This window comes from Suncus etruscus, chromosome 13, assembly GCF_024139225.1.
Source record: "Suncus etruscus isolate mSunEtr1 chromosome 13, mSunEtr1.pri.cur, whole genome shotgun sequence".
Classification (NCBI taxonomy): Eukaryota; Metazoa; Chordata; class Mammalia; order Eulipotyphla; family Soricidae; genus Suncus; species Suncus etruscus.
The window spans coordinates 80,136,694-80,156,188 of record NC_064860.1 but is presented as its reverse complement, the minus strand read 5'-3'; the positions used below and the strand labels follow the sequence as shown (position 1 = coordinate 80,156,188).

Here is a 19,495-nt window from a genome sequence, read left to right as displayed (position 1 = left end):
TGTCTGCCTTGCAAGCACTAGCATAGGACGAACCGCGGTTCGATTCCCCTGCGTCCCATATGGTTCCCCCCAAGCCAGAGGTGATTTCTGAGTGCATAGCCAGAAACAAAAAACAAAAAAACAAACAAACAAACAAAAAGATATGAAATCAAGATATGAAATATGCTCATCAACAAAACAATGGATAATACAGAATACTATATAAAGTTTTGAGGTTTTTTTTTTTTTTCGGTCACACCCGTTTGATGCTCAGGAGTTACTCCTGGCTAAGTGCTCAGAAATTGCCCCTGGCTTGGGGGGACCATATGGGACACCGGGGGATCAAACTGCGGTCCTTCCTTGGCTAGCGCTTGCAAGGCAGACACCTTACCTCTAGTGCCACCTCACTGGCCTCAAAGTTTTGGATATATATGCAATGGAATACTACTCTGCCATTAAAAATCGTGCAAATGTGATTGTTGGGACAAAAATAAATGAACACGGAGGTAATGACAGTAAGTAAAATAAGAAGTAAAAAGTGATTACTGGATAGTTTCTCTAAAATGTGGATTATAAGTAACTAAAGTGAACTGGCAAGAAATAATAAAAATCACCTCTAATGGTAGAACTATGGTAATATTAGAGGAAAAGGCCAGAAGTAGAAGAGTCATTTTGTGGGGTGGGTTAGCAATAGAATCTCCATTTTGTGTAGAGTAAGTCCTCTGCATATGCATATAAGTCCTTATACACATATAAATATTTAAAGAGAGAAAGCAAATAATAATATTAAAAGCAAATGACATATTATTTTAAAAATCCCTTCAGTTAAAGAAAAAGCAACATAGAAACACCACATTTTATTTGCTATTTAACCAATATTTAGCTTTAAGAACCAATTCTATTTTTTTATTATTTTTTGGGGGGCCAGACCCGGCAGTGCTCAGGGGTTACTCCTGGCTCTGAGATCAGAAGTAACTTCTAGCAGGCTTGTTTTACCATATAGGATGCTGAAAATCGAACCTGGCTTGGCCGAGTACAAGGCAAATGACCTACCAGCTGGGCTATTGCTCCAGCCCCAAGGAAGCAATTCTTTTAATAATGCAAGATGATACTTGCCTCCAAAAGTACAGTTTAAAAATACATGTTCTAGGGAGAAAAAGAGTCTAAGCCCTAACAACTTTTAATTTCACTTTGCTAAATTCAGTAGCAGTGGGGCTGGAGCGATGGCACAGTGATAGGGCATTTGCCTTACACGTGGCTGATTAGGACGGAACTCAGTTTGATCCCCGCACATCCCATCCCAGATGGTCCCCCAAGTCAGGAGCAATTTCTGAGTACATAGACAGGAATAACTCCTGAGCATCACTGGGTGTGGCCCCAAAACAAAAAAAAATATTCAGTAGCACTACCCACCCACATTGAATTTTCTGATTAAATAAAATGTGTGCCAAAATAAACACATTTGTTAATAGCGTAAATCATTAGCTTGAGGTCACATATCTACCTCAAAAATAACTGAGGCACTTTGATGAACCAGTTACTAAGTTTAGCTTTTAAAGTTTGAGACTTGGTGAAATTAGTGAAGCTAAAGTAGAGTTTAGTAAAATTAGTGGGGATTGGATGTATGTGTGTGTGTGTGTGTGTTGTTAGATGATAGTGAGATTATCAGAGACACAAAATTGAAGCCCTTTTTACTCTAGAGCCCTAATCTCTAGAAAAGATAAGGTTAGACTAATAAACCTAAAATCAGGCCTTTGTTTAGTTATGTTCACCAAGGCTTGGGGGAAACAAGGGATGAAGAGTTCATAAGAGTCCTGAGGAGTATATAGGCTTTTTAATATTATACAATACCTTCCACTTGCTGAGTTTGTATGAGGTAGTGAGAATCTCTTTGGTAGAGTCACATACAACATAAAGTAGTATTTGAAACTGAGTTCAAAACAGGATGAGAAACCCAGACTCTAACCTTATATTTTGTTTTGGAATTTATTATAATCATAAACTTATTTTGTCCCCACTAGCTTTCTGATGGTTGACATTTCTTGATGTCTTTTACTCTACTCTGACAAATGTGACTCTACTATCTCTTTTGGACCCCCTCTGGAAGATGTAATTTGAAATCACTCTAACCTGGTTTTGGTTCTTAAGTATGACACAATAAAGCAAAGGTAAAGAGGGCACTAGAAAGTCAGAGGAAGAGGAAAGACCCTTTGCATAAAGAAGCAGATGCGTGACAGGAGCAACAGTACAGCAGTGGTAGGGCGCTTGCCTTAGATGGTGGCCACTTTTGTTCAAACCCTGACACCCCATATGGTTCCCCAAGCCTGCTAGAAGAGATTCCCTGAATGCAGAGCCAAGAGTAAAGCCCGGGCATCAGTAAACGTGCACCCCTTCCCCTAAGGAGAAAGGAATGAAACTTAGAAACTAATAGACAATTTGCTCAAAAGCCAGCTATCTATCTGAACAAATGGTTGTGCTCTGCTTATCTTCTATTAACTTTATGGATCTTCTTAGAAACAGAGGATCATGAAGGGAAATTATACTGCGTGAGGGAAGCCAGAACGTGTTCTTCACTAACTAGATTCAAACCTTATCAGAGGGATGGGGAAGGGGCAGCAACAGTTCCTAAAGTTGATAGCTCTTATCATCCCTTTTCACCTTCAACAGCCTCCCATTGAGCTACACTGGAGCTAAAAGCCAGTGTTTTTTTTCCTTCTCCAACATAGTAAACTCACTTCTCAAGCGCAGGCCTTCACATTTCTTTAAACATACCAGACAAATATGATCAGAACTCCTGCAACTAACACACTGTCCCAGAGTGGCAGTTGCCAGATGCGGGAAGTTGTTGGACAATTTGAGCTGCTTTAGTCACTGGATCTCAACCATCACCAGGAAAGTTTCATGGCAACAGGTAGTTCCTACCTGAAACCAATTCCCATTCCTCCTCACTGCTCCCCTTAAATGATCAAATACTTGAAATTAAAACCATCCTGTAGTTCCAATATATCCTAATGTTGTATCCAATATCCAATATCTAATGCATCCTACAATGTATCCAATATATCAGCCTTTGACATTTGTTCTCAAATTTCATGTCCAAGAAGTGGTCCTGTACAAATATAAATAATATGAATCATTATTAATATAATACAATATCTACAATATATCAATACAATGTATATGCATTATTATACCATGTTATATATAATATATTAATATATCACACAATATCATATAGTACATATAATACATAGTCATAAAATACAATCATAATTATTATAATCTAATATATCATATGTTATATATTAGATAATAATATAGTAATCTTATATTATTATACATCATCATATGTCATATATTAATATATCATACGTCACCATTAATCATTAATCACTGATATATATGATATGTTATATATCATATATGCAATATATAACATGTTATAAATATCATATATGTTACATATATTATAAATGATATAGTGTATACTGCAATATTATATAGTATATAATATGTCGTATTATATATAAATATATCATATGAAATTAAGATATTATGTTATATAAAAATATAACGATCTATCATTGCTTATCCTATTATCTTATATGTCACATATTAATATAATACATAATAATATGTATTATTATACTATATTATATGTCTATTTATTTTGTCCCAAATAATGCAAAAAAAATCCCTATTCTTTATGCAGACACAAATAATCTGTCCATCCATCATCAGTCAAGCCTGTGTTGGGCTGGAGGAGGATTTCTGGCCAGAGGATACATCTGACTCCTCCTTCTTTGAAAGTCTCCAGACTGCTCGCAGAGCAGAAGAGGCTCTTCGGAGGGAGGGAGGGACTTGTGGAGGCACAGGAACACTGCTGGCTGGGGAGCGCGGCGGATTCCTTCTTTATCGCGCGCTGGCCAGCGCCCCAGCAGGCGACCTGGCGAGAGGCGCCGGGAAAGACTACAACTCCCAGCGTCCCCCGCGCCCTCCCGTGCGCCTCTAAGAAGCCGGTCCTGGCAGTCGCTCCCTTCACTTCGCGAAGGTTCCCCTTCTCTAGAGCGCGGACTCCCTCCTTATCGCGCGGGCCAGCGCGGGAGACGAGAGGCGCCGGGAAAGACTACAACTCCCAGCGTCCCCCGCGCCCGCCCTCCCGCCCGCGCGCCTCTAAGAAGCCGGTTCCGGCCGTCGCTCCGCTCACTTCGCGAAGGTTCCCGCGGATCCCCGAGGGTCCCCCTCGGCGACAGCGGGGGCGCATGGCGGCGTGGCACCTGGGCCGGCTGGGCGCAGGCGCGTGGGGGCGCGCGGCCGCCCGCGGGTGCCGGAGCCCGGGCGCCGCCGCGGCAGTCGCGCCTCCGAGGCGCGCGCTGGGGCTGGGGCCGGGGCCGGGCCGGGCGGCGGGCGGCGGCGCGCGGCTGCGTCCCGGGCTGGCGGCGGCGCTGGCGGGGCTGGCGGGGCTGGCGGCCGCCGCCTGGGGCCGCGCGGAGCGGGCGGAGATGGCGGCGCGGAGGCCGGGGGAGAAGGAGCCGGCGGGGGAGGACGACGACGACGAGCTGGGCCGCCGCTGCCGCCGCTTCATGGCCGCGCCCGTGACGGAGCTGCGCGAGCTGCGGGCCCGGCCGGGCGACATGAAGACCCGCATGGAGCTGCTGGTGCTGGAGACGCAGGCGCAGGTGTGCCGCGCCCTGGCCCAGGTGGACGGCGGCGCCCGCTTCGCCGTCGACCGCTGGGAGCGCAAGGAAGGTGGGCGTGCGTGCGTGCGTGCGTGCCTGCGGGACCTGTCGTTTGTGTTCATGCTGGAAGCCACAGGGACAGGGGGTCTCCCGCTGTCACTGGGGACACAATAGGTGGACGTAGGGAAGATGGATAGAAGACGGATTATTATATATATATATAATATAACATATTATATATCTATATATTATAGAATATAATATAGTGTAACGTCTGATACGATATAATACAATATGATATAATAACATAATATGATATAATAGTATGATATATGACATGATATAGTATGATACATGTCATATAATACAATATAATGTGATAACAATATGTGATATAATAGTATAATATAATATGATATAATATAGTATAATATATGATGATATAATACAATGCACTATAATATGATATGATGCAACAATATAATATGATATAATTGATATGCTATATACTATAGATGACATACGATATAATATAACATAATATAATGTGATATATAGTATAATAATACGATATAATGTAATATATGATATGATCTAATTTGATACAATATACTATGATATAATGTAGCATAACATAATATATATCATGTTAGTCTGCGTTTTGTTTGTTTGTTTGTTTGTTTGAGGGCCACACCCGGTGACGCCCAGGGGTTACTCCTGGCTATGTGCTCAGAAGTCGCTCCTGGCTTGAGGGACCATATGAAGGGACCATATGAGATGCCCAGGCATCGACCCGAGGTCCTTCCTAGGCTAGCGCCGGCAAGGCAGACAGACGCCTTATCCTTTGCACCACCAACGCTCCGGCCCCTACCTAGCCTGCGTTTTTGTTTTTGTTTCTGTTTCTTGCAGAGCCAGGCCTAGGTATCTGTAAGGGTAGTGCCACCCCTTGCAAAATGTTCCTAGTTTTCTGATTTTTTTTTTTTTGTCTCACACCTGGCATTGCTCAGGGGTTACTTTTGGCTCTATGCTCAGAAATCGCTCCTGGCAGGCTCGGGGGACCATATGGGACGCCGGGATTTGAACCGATGACCTTCTGCATGAAAGGCAAATGCCTTACCCTCCATGCTATCTCTCCGGCCCTTTCTGATGGTTTTTAAAATTATAAGTCTCCTAGTTATTTGCTTCGAGCCAGCCTGGAGACCCAAGCTTGTTACAAAGCATGGCTTTCTTTCCCCATCTTTCACCCAATTTGGTGCATCCTGCACTCAGCCGGCTCAGGGTGTGATGAATTTTTCGTTCTCATATTTTCTCTCACATTGCTGCCAGAATGGATTGGGTCATTGCCATAGTAATAGGATTACGAAATCCCATCAGATTATCGGGTAGGAAAGATCCTTTCTCCTAGCCACAAAAGAGAAAAAAACACAAACAAAGCAAAGTCCATATTAAAACCTAGTTCTATTTGTCATGTTATTACTTTCTATGATACCATGAAACCTGGGATCTTGTTCTTAAGCCTTGAAGGGTTCCTGACTTTTCTAATTGCGAATAGCAATTTCTCACCAAGTTTTAAGCTGTGGAACTGCCACATCTGTCCTAAATCTGATTTTTGGTTTTTGTTTTTGTTTTTCAGGCCACACCGACTGCTTTCCGGGGTTACTCCCCGCTCTGAGCTCAGAAATTGCTCCTGGCAGGCTCGGGGACCATGTGGGGTGTCAGGAATCAAACTAGGGTCCCTCCAGGCTTGGCTGCATGCAAGGCAAATGCCCTACCACTGTGCTATTGCTCCGGCCTCATAAATTTGGTTTTTATAGTGTTTTCCATCTTGTACTCTTTCAAGTGTAGACCATAGAACCAGGTTCCAATTTGAAGCGCTGAAAGAGTGCTGTAACCATAAGGAAGTCCTCTTGTTTTGTTCTTTGTTTCCTCACCTATAAAATGAGATTAGAAATAACCTGAGAGTAGCAGTAGGATTAAGTGAGATGAATCTGCTTGAAAAAACATCAGCTGAATGGGAAGCAGTAAAACAGATTGTTTGGGCCCCTTGCCAACTGTGCATTCTTGAATATGATTTTACCTCCTGCAGCATTAGTTGTCTCATTTGAACTTGACTGGGTTGTGCTGGAGCATCTTAATGTATCCAACACCAGATGAAAACAAACTAAAGGAGCTCTCTGTAATCCTTCATGAAGTAGTTGCCTTCTTGGTAACTAAAATAACAAAATAGGTCCAGAGCTATAGATCAGCAACAGGGCATTTGCCTTGTACTCAGCCAACCCGGGACAGACCCAGGTTCGATCCCTGGCATCCCATATGGTCCCCCAGCCTGCCAGGGGCAATTTTTGAGTGCAGAGCCAGGAGTAACCCTTAAGTGCCACTGGGTGTGGTCCCCAAACCTAAAAACAAATAAATAAAAATAAAACCTAGTTCTGGTAGTAAAGCTCATATACTTAGATGTTGATGTGTCTCAGATTTGTTTCAGATACCTTGCATTCAAGTATATGCTTTTTAAAAAATTACCGTAAGAAAAGGCAATAGCCAATTAATAAAAGTTCTTAAATTTTGTCATAGAGACATTTCTGTTTGGTTTGGTCAGTAGGGTAGGAGTTGGGACATACCTGAGGTGCTATTCCAGGCTCTGTGCTTGAGTGTTACTCTCTGGTTCCTGACATTGCTGTTTTTAACTGTAGCTTTGTTCATGTCTCCTTCCTAGTGCAAGCTGTTCTGAATGGCAGGTTCGATTGATTTATAAATGGTGATTTTATTATAGATGATAGAAATATTATGTGAGATATTTGCCTGCTGTTCATAGCTCATGCCATAAAGCTAAACTAGTTATCGAATTTATTGTACTTAAAAAACTTAAAATACGACACTACTGTAGAAATGGTTGGAAGTAGAGGAGGTATGTCGTCACCTTTTCAGTTTTGCTGTGTCCTCACAGTGCCATTTCACATTTCTATAAACAGGTGGAGGGGGCATCAGTTGTGTCCTGCAAGACGGGCATGTTTTTGAAAAGGCTGGCGTGAGCATTTCCGTTGTTCATGGAAATCTTCCTGAAGAAGCAATAAAACAAATGAGAAGCCGGGGGAAAGCTCTGAAGACTAAAGATGGTAAATCAGAAACCTTTAATAATCTCTGCAAGTGGTTTTTTTTTTTTTTGCTTTTGGTTTTTGGGCCACACCCGGCGGTGCTCAGGGGTTACTCCTGGCTGTCTGCTCAGAAATAGCTCCTGGCAGGCACGGGGGACCATATGGGACACCGGGATTCGAACCAACCACCTTTGGTCCTGGATCGGCTGCTTGCAAGGCAAACACCGCTGTGCTATCTCTCCGGGCCCTGCAAGTGTTTTTTTCTGCAGTGTTTCATTTCTAAAAATCTATTTCTACTGTAGAAAGCATTTTGAGTTGACGACGAAAGTATTATTTTCACAGTTGAAGTTCTGTTTTAAGAGACGCATTTAAAGCACCTTAAGAAACTTGATTCAGAAACCATGTTGAAGTTCATCTGTTTCAAACCAGGTGATGATCTGTGTTTTACTTTCCAGGAAAATTGCCCTTTACTGCTATGGGCGTGAGCTCTGTTATCCACCCAAAGAATCCTCATGCTCCTTCTATCCATTTCAACTACAGATACTTTGAAGTAGAAGAAGCTGATGGTAAGTGTCTCTGGAAGATTTAATGTGAAAAACATGTATTTATAAAACCGATCTGAAGGGCATAGTATTTGAAAGGGAGAACAAATAAATGCAGTCTTATATGGGTTTTTAGGAGTCTTCTGGAAACACCAGAATCTCCTCAGGAGTTTTTCTTTCTTTTTTGGGGGTCCCACCTGGCAGGCAGCGCTCAGGGGTCACTCCTGGCTCTATGCTTAGAAATCACTCCTGGCAGGCTCAGGGGACCATATGGGATACCATCTTTCTGCATGCAAGGCAAACGCCTTACCTCCATGCTGTCTCTCCAGCCCCTGAGTTTTTCATTTTTTTAATAAAATATAGAGACCTGCACTAGAAGTTTGTCTTTTGTGTTTTGTTTTTTAAAATTATGACCCAGCATACCTTTTTTTTCCTTTAACAACCTTTACCTGAAATTCTAATCAAAACTGCTGCCAGATACACCAATGAGGTGTGCTTGATTATTCTTTTCTTCCAGGGATTTCATTTCCCTGCCTGCTATTTCTCTCCTACTTTAATCTTTTTTATTTCTGCTTTTACCTTTTTTTTTCCTCCCCTCTCTCTAAGACACACTGAGAAATCCAGTTTATTGGGTTGTTTTGGTTTTGAAAACTAAGCTGGTAACTAAATTTGGTAATACAGTAATCGTGCCCTGCAGCTCAATGGTCTGCATTAGCATTATGTCTTGATTTGACAGGCAACAAACAGTGGTGGTTTGGTGGTGGATGTGACCTCAGTCCAACATACTTGAACAAAGAAGATGCTGTCCATTTTCACAGAACTCTAAAGGAAGCTTGTGACCCACATGGTCCAGATCTCTACCCCAAATTTAAAAAATGGTATGTAAAGGTCTTGAACTTGCCATGAACTTGAAAGTATATTTTGCTCCATTTGTAGATAGATCCCAAAGGTAATTACCATGTCACTACAGATCTTCTTCAGTTTATGAAGGTTGGATTTTCTTTTTTCTTTATACCCCAGAGTAGAATATTAGCCTGTTTATTTTTTTTTTAAACATTAAGTTTTTTTTTTTCTCTAATTCCTCACTCAACCTCCTTTATTGATTTTTGGAAACTGTGACTTCTAAGACTTTAAGAGAAAGAACATACAATTTTTCAAATTCTCTTAACAGTAAGACATTTGACAAGTCTCTTGAGTAGTGACACTGTTGAAACTGCAGTTAATGCACACAAGGATGTAACATGCAGGGTCCTAGTTATTTTTTTTTTTTTTTTGTTTCACAAATCAGCATCCTTCCAAAAGGGTTTATTTTTGGTTTCCTCCTCTTGTATTGACTGAGATGTTACTGTTTTGTTTCGTTTTGGGGCCACCTAGTGGTTTTTCAGGAGTTTTCTCCTCGCTCTTTGCTTAGAGATCACTCCTGGTTGAGCACACCTGACTCACTGTAGTATCTCCAGCTCCTGAAATGACTTTAATAAGATATCTAGTATATAGGTTAGTCTTTAGTTTTAAATATATTGAGTTCATCGTCTTGTAAAGAGAGATTTTGTGATAACTTGGCTAATATCAAGCTGACTGCCTGCTGACCTTGCTCAGAATATACTTTATTCTTATTAATTAAATCTATGTATTAAACCACTGTACCCACTCCAGGATTATCCTGTTATCTTTTTATTTTCTTCTTTGAGCCTAAGCATCCTAGCTAGTTTTTAAAGGTAACATCTTAAACAGATTTTAGATTTTTTTTTATCTGTACAGGTTTTTCTTTCTTTAGGAGAAAAAGGGGTATGGAAGGGATGGGCCTACACTGGGAGGGGTTCAGGGCTTATCCTGGTTCTGTGCTCAAGGGACAAATGCAGTGCTGGAGACTGAACAAGGGTCAGCTGCTTGCAAGGCAAATAACTGAACTCTTGCACTATCACTCCTGCCCTCTACAGATGTTTCTTTTGGAAGGACTATTTCACAAAATGAACATTTAGGAAATGACTTCTTGAAAAACTTTCTCTTTGAGCTACAGAGAGAAAACTCAGGAATAGATGGGCAGTTAGTTTTATGTGCTGGCCCATAGCGGATAACTTAATTTGCCTGAAGACACCATCTCAGTTATGACATGATACAGAAAAATCACATTTTATTGCTGAGTGGGACTTCAAAAATTATTCTTCCTTCCTGTGTTCCATAAAGAGTCCACTCAGGGAGCTCTGTGTCAGCGTACGTTGGTGGCTGTGACTATTGATGGAAGTGGAACTGTAAAGTTTCCCCATCTCTGTGTGCACTCCACTAATTGCACTGCACTTGAGGCTGTTGCTACCCAGGTTCCACTTCCTCTTTGAGTTCCTAGCCTACCTGTTTTTTGGGATTCATTGAGAAAGTTAAACCTGCCTGGTGCTTTGCAGGCAGTTTTTTCTTTTTTTTTTTTTTTTTTTTTTTTTTTTTTTTTTTTTTTTTTGGTTTTTGGGCCACACCCAGTAACGCTCAGGGGTTACTCCTGGCTATGTGCTCAGAAGTTGCTCCTGGCTTGGGGGACCATATGGGACACCGGGGGATCGAACCGTGGTCCGTCCAAGGTTAGCGCAGGCAAGGCAGGCACCTTACCTTTAGCGCCACCGCCCGGCCCCTAGTTTTTTCTTTTCTTTTGATCTACATCGCAGTTTTTGCACTGGTAAAAACTGTTCCCAGTCTTGGTTTATAGTCAGAGAAAAATAGTGCACCTGGGTGGCTTCCATCACGGCTAATGCTCCAAACTCTGGCACTGATAGTCATGTGTTTCCATTTTTCTCCTCTGGTTGCTAATCCATTTCGCTGGGTGTTTCACAGGTGTGATGATTACTTTTTTATAATCCATCGAGGAGAACGGCGGGGCATTGGTGGCATTTTCTTTGATGACCTGGACTCCCCCTCCAAAGAGGAGGTGTTTCGCTTTGTGAAGAGCTGTGCCCAGGCTGTGATTCCTAGTTATATTCCCCTGGTGAAAAAGCACTGCAATGACTCATTCACCCCCCAGGAGAAGCTATGGCAGCAGCTCCGGCGAGGACGGTGAGTGACAGTGTAGCCATTTCATTGTATGACCAGAAGGGGAGTGGAGGAGCTACTGTACTCTGGGTGAATTGGAAAACATTTGGCCGTGGTTGTGTTCATACTCTACTGTCTTTTCAGAACAATGTGACTAGCAAGAATACTACATCATATATATAATATGCTAGTGACTTATAGCAGGCAGGTAGTAATTGTTGGTTGTTACAGCTTTTGGGGACAAAGCTGGCTATGCCAGGGCTTATTCCTGCCCCTCCACTCCGGAATCACTACTGGTGGTTCTCAGGGGAACCATATGGGGTGCCAGGGATTGAAACCTGGTCAGCCTCATGCAAAGCAAAGGTCCAGCCCACTCACTATCTTATCTCTCAGGGGGTCAGCTGGTAATAATTTTAATTATAGCAAGCATTTAGTAATTTAGATAATGCAGAATTTAATTCAGCTGATTTCTTTTAGTCTGTAGCAATGCTTTTTAGCATTCTACCAAAATACGGGTATCACTTAATCTTTTTGTTGCTTTGTAAATTTGAAATATCTTTTTTAAAAAAAAGCAAACAAAAATATAACTCTCCTTAAGCTGTTTTACAGACGTCCTTGTAATGGAAATAATCATTTCAACACTCATAACATTGACCACTTGTGCAGTTCATACTGTGCACCCACTATTGTATTTAACACTTGGCATCTAATTCTCTCCAAAACCTGTGAGACTGGTATAGTTATCACTTGACAAGTGGTAACTAGAGGCAATTCTTTTGATTAAGGTTACACAACTGGTAAATAAAAGCTGTCAGCTGTGGGTCTGGATCTTTATTATTCATCACTTGCCGAGTTTTCCTATATAGGAAGGAAGTTACGTAATCCAAGCAGGTTTGTGGTTTTTGTATTTTGTTTTTCGTGTTTTTCCCATGACAGTCCTTGAGTCACTCTGCTTTGGACTTTTATCTTGGCAGTTCTTTTGTGGGAGTGGCATGAGGGCTTCTTCAAAGAATGTTCTTGTGAATCAACTTCACAGAACTAGCTCTGCTGACTCTTATCAGTTTCTTATCACCAGAGAGAATTCCCCGTGGAATTTCTGGTTCAGGACTGTAAAATAACTTCTCTTTTCTGTGTCCTTACGCCAGAGGATGAAGCCCTTCTATACCCCCAAAATGGCCCACTTAGATATGATTCTAGGTCTAAAGTTAACTGTTTATATTTATTCTTTCGTTTGCTGTGCTTGTCTGGCCCTTGTTTATAAACATGGGAAAAGGAGAGTTAAGGTTTCTTGTTAGAAATCTCTTCAACAAGGCTGGAACAATATCACAACAGGTAGGGCTTTTGCTTTACATTATACAGGACTGATCTGATGCTGATCTGACCCTCAGCATCTCATATTGGTCTCCTGACCCTGCCAGGAGTAATGCCTGATTGCCACCAGGTTTGACCCAAAAGAAAAAAAGAAAGAAAGAAAATCTCTTCAACTGCATTACTTATTTTGGGACACATTCTTTCATCTTTGTTTTCCCATGATATTTGCCATCCCACCTTTATCATTCTTTTACGTGACATATTGCTTGTGTGCCCTTAGGTCTACAGGTATGTCTTGGACCTATTGGGAAACAGCTCACAGTTTAGTGGGGATGACAGACCTAAGAGGATCATTAAAAACTATGGGAAGGTACAATTTTATAGGCAGATTTTATAGGCAGAGCTGGCAGGTGCTAATGAGGGGAAATCTTTGCATTTTCTCAAACATATATATTAGTTTTAATTTTTTCTTTAGTAACAAGACATTTTCTGCATACCAGTTTTACTGAGTTGGGCAGTGTGGAGGCCATTAAATGAATTTTCTGTGTCATGTTTGTGACTGTTCTTTAGAAAGTCTCCTCCTTCCACCCTTATCTCTGGGCTTTTAGGTGGCAGTGAATTCTGGGTCTTAAGATAGCCTTGCTTTCATTCTAGTTATCATCACTGTCTTTCTCATGTCACACTCATAACACTTATCTGTACCCTTCACATTTTATTCTTTCACCTTCCTCCCCCTGCCTCAAACATGAATTCCTTGCAATAGGCTATCTGCTTCTTTTCAATGCCATACTTATCTGCCACTGTCATTTAGTTTCTTTCCCTTCGTTTTTACCACTTTCTCCCTTGATCTTGAACTTCAAGTCTGTAATTTTCTTTTTCTATTGATGATCATGAGTGATCTCTAACTGTTTGCTATGTTATGTTTAAGGAAAGAGAAATAAAATAAAATTGAAGCAGTAGTGCATTTGAAGAGAAGGGTTTAAATTCATACTTTCACAGGCACCTGGAAGACCTATATAGAAAGGACAAGAAAGATCACCACGGCGCATAACCTGATAGGTGTCAGAGAGGTGGGGGGGGGGGAAGTATTTTATTCACTCAAAATTAAGGGTAAAGCAGCCCAGGAATCTGATAGAAAACTCAGTTATGGAGCTTTGAAAATAGATCATAAACTAGAGAATCACAGCTGTCATTTATATATAAATATAATGTATAATAATATAAAATGCATATTATGTATTATATATATATATAATGTTTCAGACAGATAAAGACAGGTTTAAAAGCTGGCTGGGGACTGAAGTTCTTTTTTTTTTTTTACTTTTTGGTTTTTGGGCCACACCCGGCAGTGCTCAGGGTTTACTCCTGGCTATCTGCTCAGAAATAGCTCCTGGCAGGCACAGGGGACCATATGGGACACCGGGATTCGAACCAACCACCTTAGGTCCTGGATTGGCCGTTGCAAGGCAAACACCTGCTGTGCTATCTCGCCGGCCCCGGGATTAAAGTTCTTATCCATAGTCTTGATGAGGAAGATTATTTTTTGAAATTAGTCAAGAAGGTAGTAAATGGTTACTAATATGCAAAATTCAATTAATGATAAATGATGAAGGACTCATGAATATGATGTAAGTTGCTGAAAACTCTGGGAACTCTGTTTTGTAGAGAAGGATGTTTCTGAGAATCGAATTACAATGGGAATCTAGGGAATGTTTTCCTCTAGGTGTAAATCAATGGGAGGGAAAATATTTCAGAAAAACTAAAATTAGAAAAACTTTCCTTAATTTAAATATAAAAATATTTATAGTCAGAACTGGAGTAGTGGCCAACCTGAATATGAACTCTGGCACCCCTTATGATTCCCTGAGCCCACTAGGAGTGATACCTGAGCTATGATTCTCCAGTTTATGTTCTATATTTCAAAGCCCTCTCTTAAAGCTGCTTGAATGAGCTTTCTATGGAATTCTTGGATGTTTTTCCCTTATTTTTGCATTACTGGAACCCAGTAAGCCCTAGTACTGCTGTTTGAATGGCCCAAATAAAATAAAATGAAGCAAAAATTTCCATTTATGGTAATGTGAGGGATAATGTTCATTAAGACTTCAGATTTATGACAGTCTCAATCCTTTTAGGTAGAAATAATCTTTTTGAAATTGAAAAGAAGAGGCTGGTCCGATGGCAGTGGTTTATTAGAACTTATTAACACAAAAGTTGGTTTATAACTGCTCAGTTTGACTGGCTTTAAAAAAATAATTGAAGAGAAGAAACTCTTTTATAAAGGATCTATGATTTAAAGGCAACCATAGATTTTTAAGTTAGACCAAGTTTAAATCTGACTATGACAGTTAAAGAATATGTTGAGCTAGATTCTAGTTGATTATAAGGGAAATATAAATTAAACTATGATACTGATAACTACACATCAACCACAATATTACCATTAGTCTGTAACAAGAGTAAGTTATAGGACTGCCTATTAGCTACTAATAGCTACTTTAATGTATCAGCAACAGATGAGTTATGTTACTATTAATCACTTGGCATTTTATTTGCATTGGTTTCATACTGCCTTAGTACCAGTGAATTCTAGGCAGTGAAGACTTTATTCTGAAACTTCTCAAATTATGGTGGAGAGCCAGAGGAGATTCGCAGTCTGATAAAGGGTCTCTTTCTCTTTATTCGCACCCTTTCCCTCCTTCATTCCCCTCCCTCCCCCTCTTTCTCTCCCTCCCTTTCCTTTCCCCTTTCCCTCTTTCTGCCCATTGCCTCTCTTCCCCCTTCCTCTCTTTCCCTTCTCTTTCCCTTCCCTTCTTTCCTTCCTCCTTCCCACCCTCCATTCCTTCCTCCTTCTCTCCCTCCCCCTTCTCTCCCTCCCTTCCTTTTATTTCCTCCCCTCCCTCCCCTCCCTCCCTCCCCTTCTTCCCTCCCTCCCCTTTCTCCCTCCCTCCCCTTCTTCCCTCCCTCCCCTTCCTCTCTCCCCTTCTTCCCTCCCTCCCCTTCCTCTCTCCCCTTCTTCCCTCCTTCCCCTTCCTCCCTCCCCCTTCCCCCTCTCCCTCCCTCCCTCCCTTCCCTCCCTTCCCTCCCTCCCTCCCTCCCTCCGTCCCTTCCTTCCTTCCTTCCTTCCTTCCTTCCTTCCTTCCTTCCTTCCTTCCTTCCTTCCTTCCTTCCTTCCTTCCTTCCTTCCTTCCTTCCTTCCTTCCATTTAAAAAAAATTCCCTCCTGCTTCCTTTTCTTTTTATTGCTGCTGCTGGCCTGCCTTGACTTCTTGGTTTTTTTGTGTTTGCCTATGGTTGTTTACTTTTGTTTACTTGGTTACTTATTTACTTGACACTCTTGGTAACTCTTTTGATTCTTGCCAGGGTTGCATACTCTAGTTACAGTGTTTGCTCACACTTGCTTACGTACTTGGTTTCTTTGTGTTGGAGATCACTATTTTATATTTTGGCACCTGGTATGCCAATGGTAGTGCAACCAGGATAATACTCAGCATATGGGACCATGCTGGGAACTGAATTCACAACCTCATGCTGACCAGGCAGTATTCCCATTGTTTGTCATTGTTTTTATTTAAAAGAAAAAGTGTAAGTAATTGTTTATTATGGGTAACTTTAGCAAAATTATTTGATATCAATACACTTTTGGGGGGACCTTCCAAGTGGGACTTGGGTCCCTAGGGTCACTCTTGGTGATAGTTGCTCATGTGGTACAGGGATGCTTCAGTAGTTGGACCTGGCAATGCAATACTGCTTGGGAAGACTATGCAGGAGGTCACAAGTGCTACTCAGAAGTGCTCAGGGCCCAGGGTTCATGTGGTGGTAGGGATCAAACTCAGGGTCTGGCTCGTGCATAGTATATCTTTCATTTTTAGAGCTATTGATCCAGTCTGAGTCAAGTTTATGGTTAAGTTGTTCAATAATCTAGAGTTTGAGGTTTAATATTAAAAAATTCCCTTTAACAAATTTTGCTTCATTCACTTGTCTTGTTTGTCAATCCATAAATCTTTTAGTTCAGCCTCTCGAATCTTTGCCTCAACACAGATATCACTTGGAAAACTTTTGATCTATAGTCACTGAAATCTAGTTTTTTCAGGCAATTTGCTTTAGAATCACTTTTCAGGGAGAATAGATAAACCTATCTGTCTGCTTTTCAAATTCATACATGCTGGTGGGAAAAGGATTCACTTTAATTTCTACTCAGTATTTTAGCAACCTGATCAGTGTGAATACAGTGTGAATACTGTCTTGGTCAATACCAGGAATAACTTCATTAGACTCCAATAAAGCGATGCACTGCATTGATATGAGACTGTCTTTTGAGCATCCAGTAGGAGACGGTTGACTGCAGGACCTTTTGGTGCAGCACTGCTTCTTTTTAATTGTTATTCCTTTAAGTTCTCAGCTTTGTGTTTTTGTCTGTGAATTGGAAAAGAATCTTCTTCTTTTGTTGCTATTCTCTGTTGCTGAATCTATATGCTATTGTTCGTTGGATAGAATACCCTTCTATTTATCCTGTCCAGATAGAGAAAACACAATTGTCTGAGCCAGTGCCAGCTGATGGAAGTGGGGGACACTGGAAGAAATCCCCCTTTATGTATTTGTTGTGGAGTGATTGCAAAGATCTCTGTTTACTTTACTGGCATTAATGCTGTTCACTGTCTTTTTATTTCAGGTATGTAGAATTTAATCTGCTGTATGATCGGGGCACAAAGTTTGGGCTCTTCACTCCAGGATCCAGGATTGAAAGCATCTTGATGTCTTTACCTCTAACTGCCCGGTAAGATTTGAGTTATTATCATTGTTCACCACCTCAATCTCATAAATCCCAAGGTTCAAGACAGTCATTACCACAAAGTCTTGACCTAAAGACTCCCTGGATTTTAACTAGCTGATCTAATTAGAATATCATAGTCTACTAATTAAGGAAAGCCAACTTTTCCCCCCCAATGGTTGACATCATAATTGATCGATCTTTGTGAGAGCAGAGAAATAATAGAGAAGATGGGTGGAGGCTGACTTAAAATCTGGTTGGTAGCTCTTTAGAGAGAGAGAACTGTGAGAAAAGCAAATTTATTTGAACAAAAATAAACTAACTTTTTAGGCCAGATTTAAATAGCTTATTCTTCATTATGAAATTTTAAACTTGCTTGAAAACATAAGGAATCATTTAGGGACTCAACATTTTTCCTGGGACTTTTATTAGACTTCCATAAAGTTGAGTTCTATCTGTAGGGGAATTATTACAAATTATATATTATATACAATATATATTATTATATACCATTATTGTATATATTATTATTGTATTTATATACAAAACATACAAATTGTGTATATGTATGTTAGTAGCATTCAATTAATGGTGTAGGGGCTGGGGATGTGGCCCAATGTAGAGCATTTGTTATGTATGTGTGAACTCCTAGGTTCAATTTTTGGCATAGCAACATTAAACAACAAAGAATTAGTGGTGTAAAGATCTATGATTGACATTATGGCTATAAGAAAATAAGAATAGGGCCTGGAGAAATAGTATAGGACTTAAGATGTATGTCTTGCATGCTGCTGACTCCAGATTAATCCCTAGCATAGCATATGGACCTCCGACCCCTCCAAAAGTGATCTTTGAGCACAGAGCCAAGTATTGGGCAATTACTGTATGATATTGCCCAAGTCCTCCACCCCCCTAATAAATCAAGATCAAATTTTAAAATAGATACATTACTTTAAAATTATTAAACTAAAAGAAAAGAAACAAAATACACCAAAAATATAAATAAACCAAACCACCATTGCTCAGGGAACAACTGAGATTATCTGTTTTGCTCAACTATGGCTTAGAGTAAAAGTGTATTTTGATTGTAGTATTAATATTAGCCCAATTTTACTCACTGTTTAAGAAATTTTATTCCTATAGCAGCAATTATGTTTTCTTAATTTGGGGGGTGGGGTTATTCAGAGGTGCTCTAGTCTTACTCCTGGCTCTGTGCTTAGGATCACTCTTGGCAGGCTTGGGAAACCATATGTGATGGTATCAGGTTGGCCATATGTAAGGCAAGTGCTCCACTCACTGGACTCTTATTACTGTCCCCAATATATACTTTATAAAGTCAGGTGGGTTCAATATACATTAGGCATTTTGAAGATAAGGAAAGGTATAAGAAAATTTTTACTTTAGACTTTTATTTTTCAGTTAAGGGGTGTGTCATTTGTAATGCTCACTATTAAATTTTTTGTTTTTGTTTTGTATCTGCATAGATGGGAGTACATGCACTCACCCTCAGAAAACTCCAAAGAAGCTGAAATTCTGGAAGTTCTGCGCCACCCAAAAGACTGGGTACATTGATGCAGGCAGAGTCTTTGGGGTTTAGGGGACACACCATGTGTTTTCCTGTTCTTTTAGTTGGGTTTGTTGCCACTGTGTGGCACTTCCTTATTTGTGCCTTAGATTTCTAGGCTTCTCTCTGGGGCCCACTATCTCCTGGAAAGTGTTATTAAGTGTTTGTTTTTAATATTATAAAATTGCATAGGATGCTATTAGTGGTGAGGTGGCATGTTGTTAGTCATTTGGTTGACATGAAATATAGAATTATTTTTAGAATTAGTGTAAAGTAAGACATTATTTTCAAGAAGTAACAAGGCATTCTAAACATAATTTGTATTAGAAAATGCCTTGCTATTCTTGTTTATGTATATTTTTAGAATTTTAGTTTCTGCTACAAAAATGTGTTGGGGTAATTTTATATTCATAAATGAAACGAACTTAAGATGTGATTAGTCAATTTAGAAGGCAACTTGAAGGTAAAAGTTTTACTTGGTCATTTCTAAGTTGCTTTGACTGTAATGTTTACATATCTTTCTCTGAAGATCTTAATATTGTAAATATC

General features: G+C 40.5%; 1 protein-coding gene across 1 annotated transcript; it reads left to right on the top strand.

Annotated features, from left to right (window-relative positions):
* The first annotated feature begins 415 nt into the window (after nucleotides 1–415).
* On the top strand, nucleotides 416–19,118 carry CPOX (coproporphyrinogen oxidase). The gene is made up of 8 exons (XM_049785593.1): nucleotides 416–494; nucleotides 3,721–4,728; nucleotides 7,628–7,771; nucleotides 8,206–8,316; nucleotides 9,029–9,170; nucleotides 11,110–11,328; nucleotides 17,284–17,388; nucleotides 18,867–19,118. The coding sequence occupies exons 1-8, from the start codon at nucleotides 416–418 to the stop codon at nucleotides 18,952–18,954; spliced, it is 1,896 nt and encodes a 631-aa protein (XP_049641550.1). The 3' UTR covers nucleotides 18,955–19,118.
* The last annotated feature ends 377 nt before the right edge of the window (nucleotides 19,119–19,495 follow it).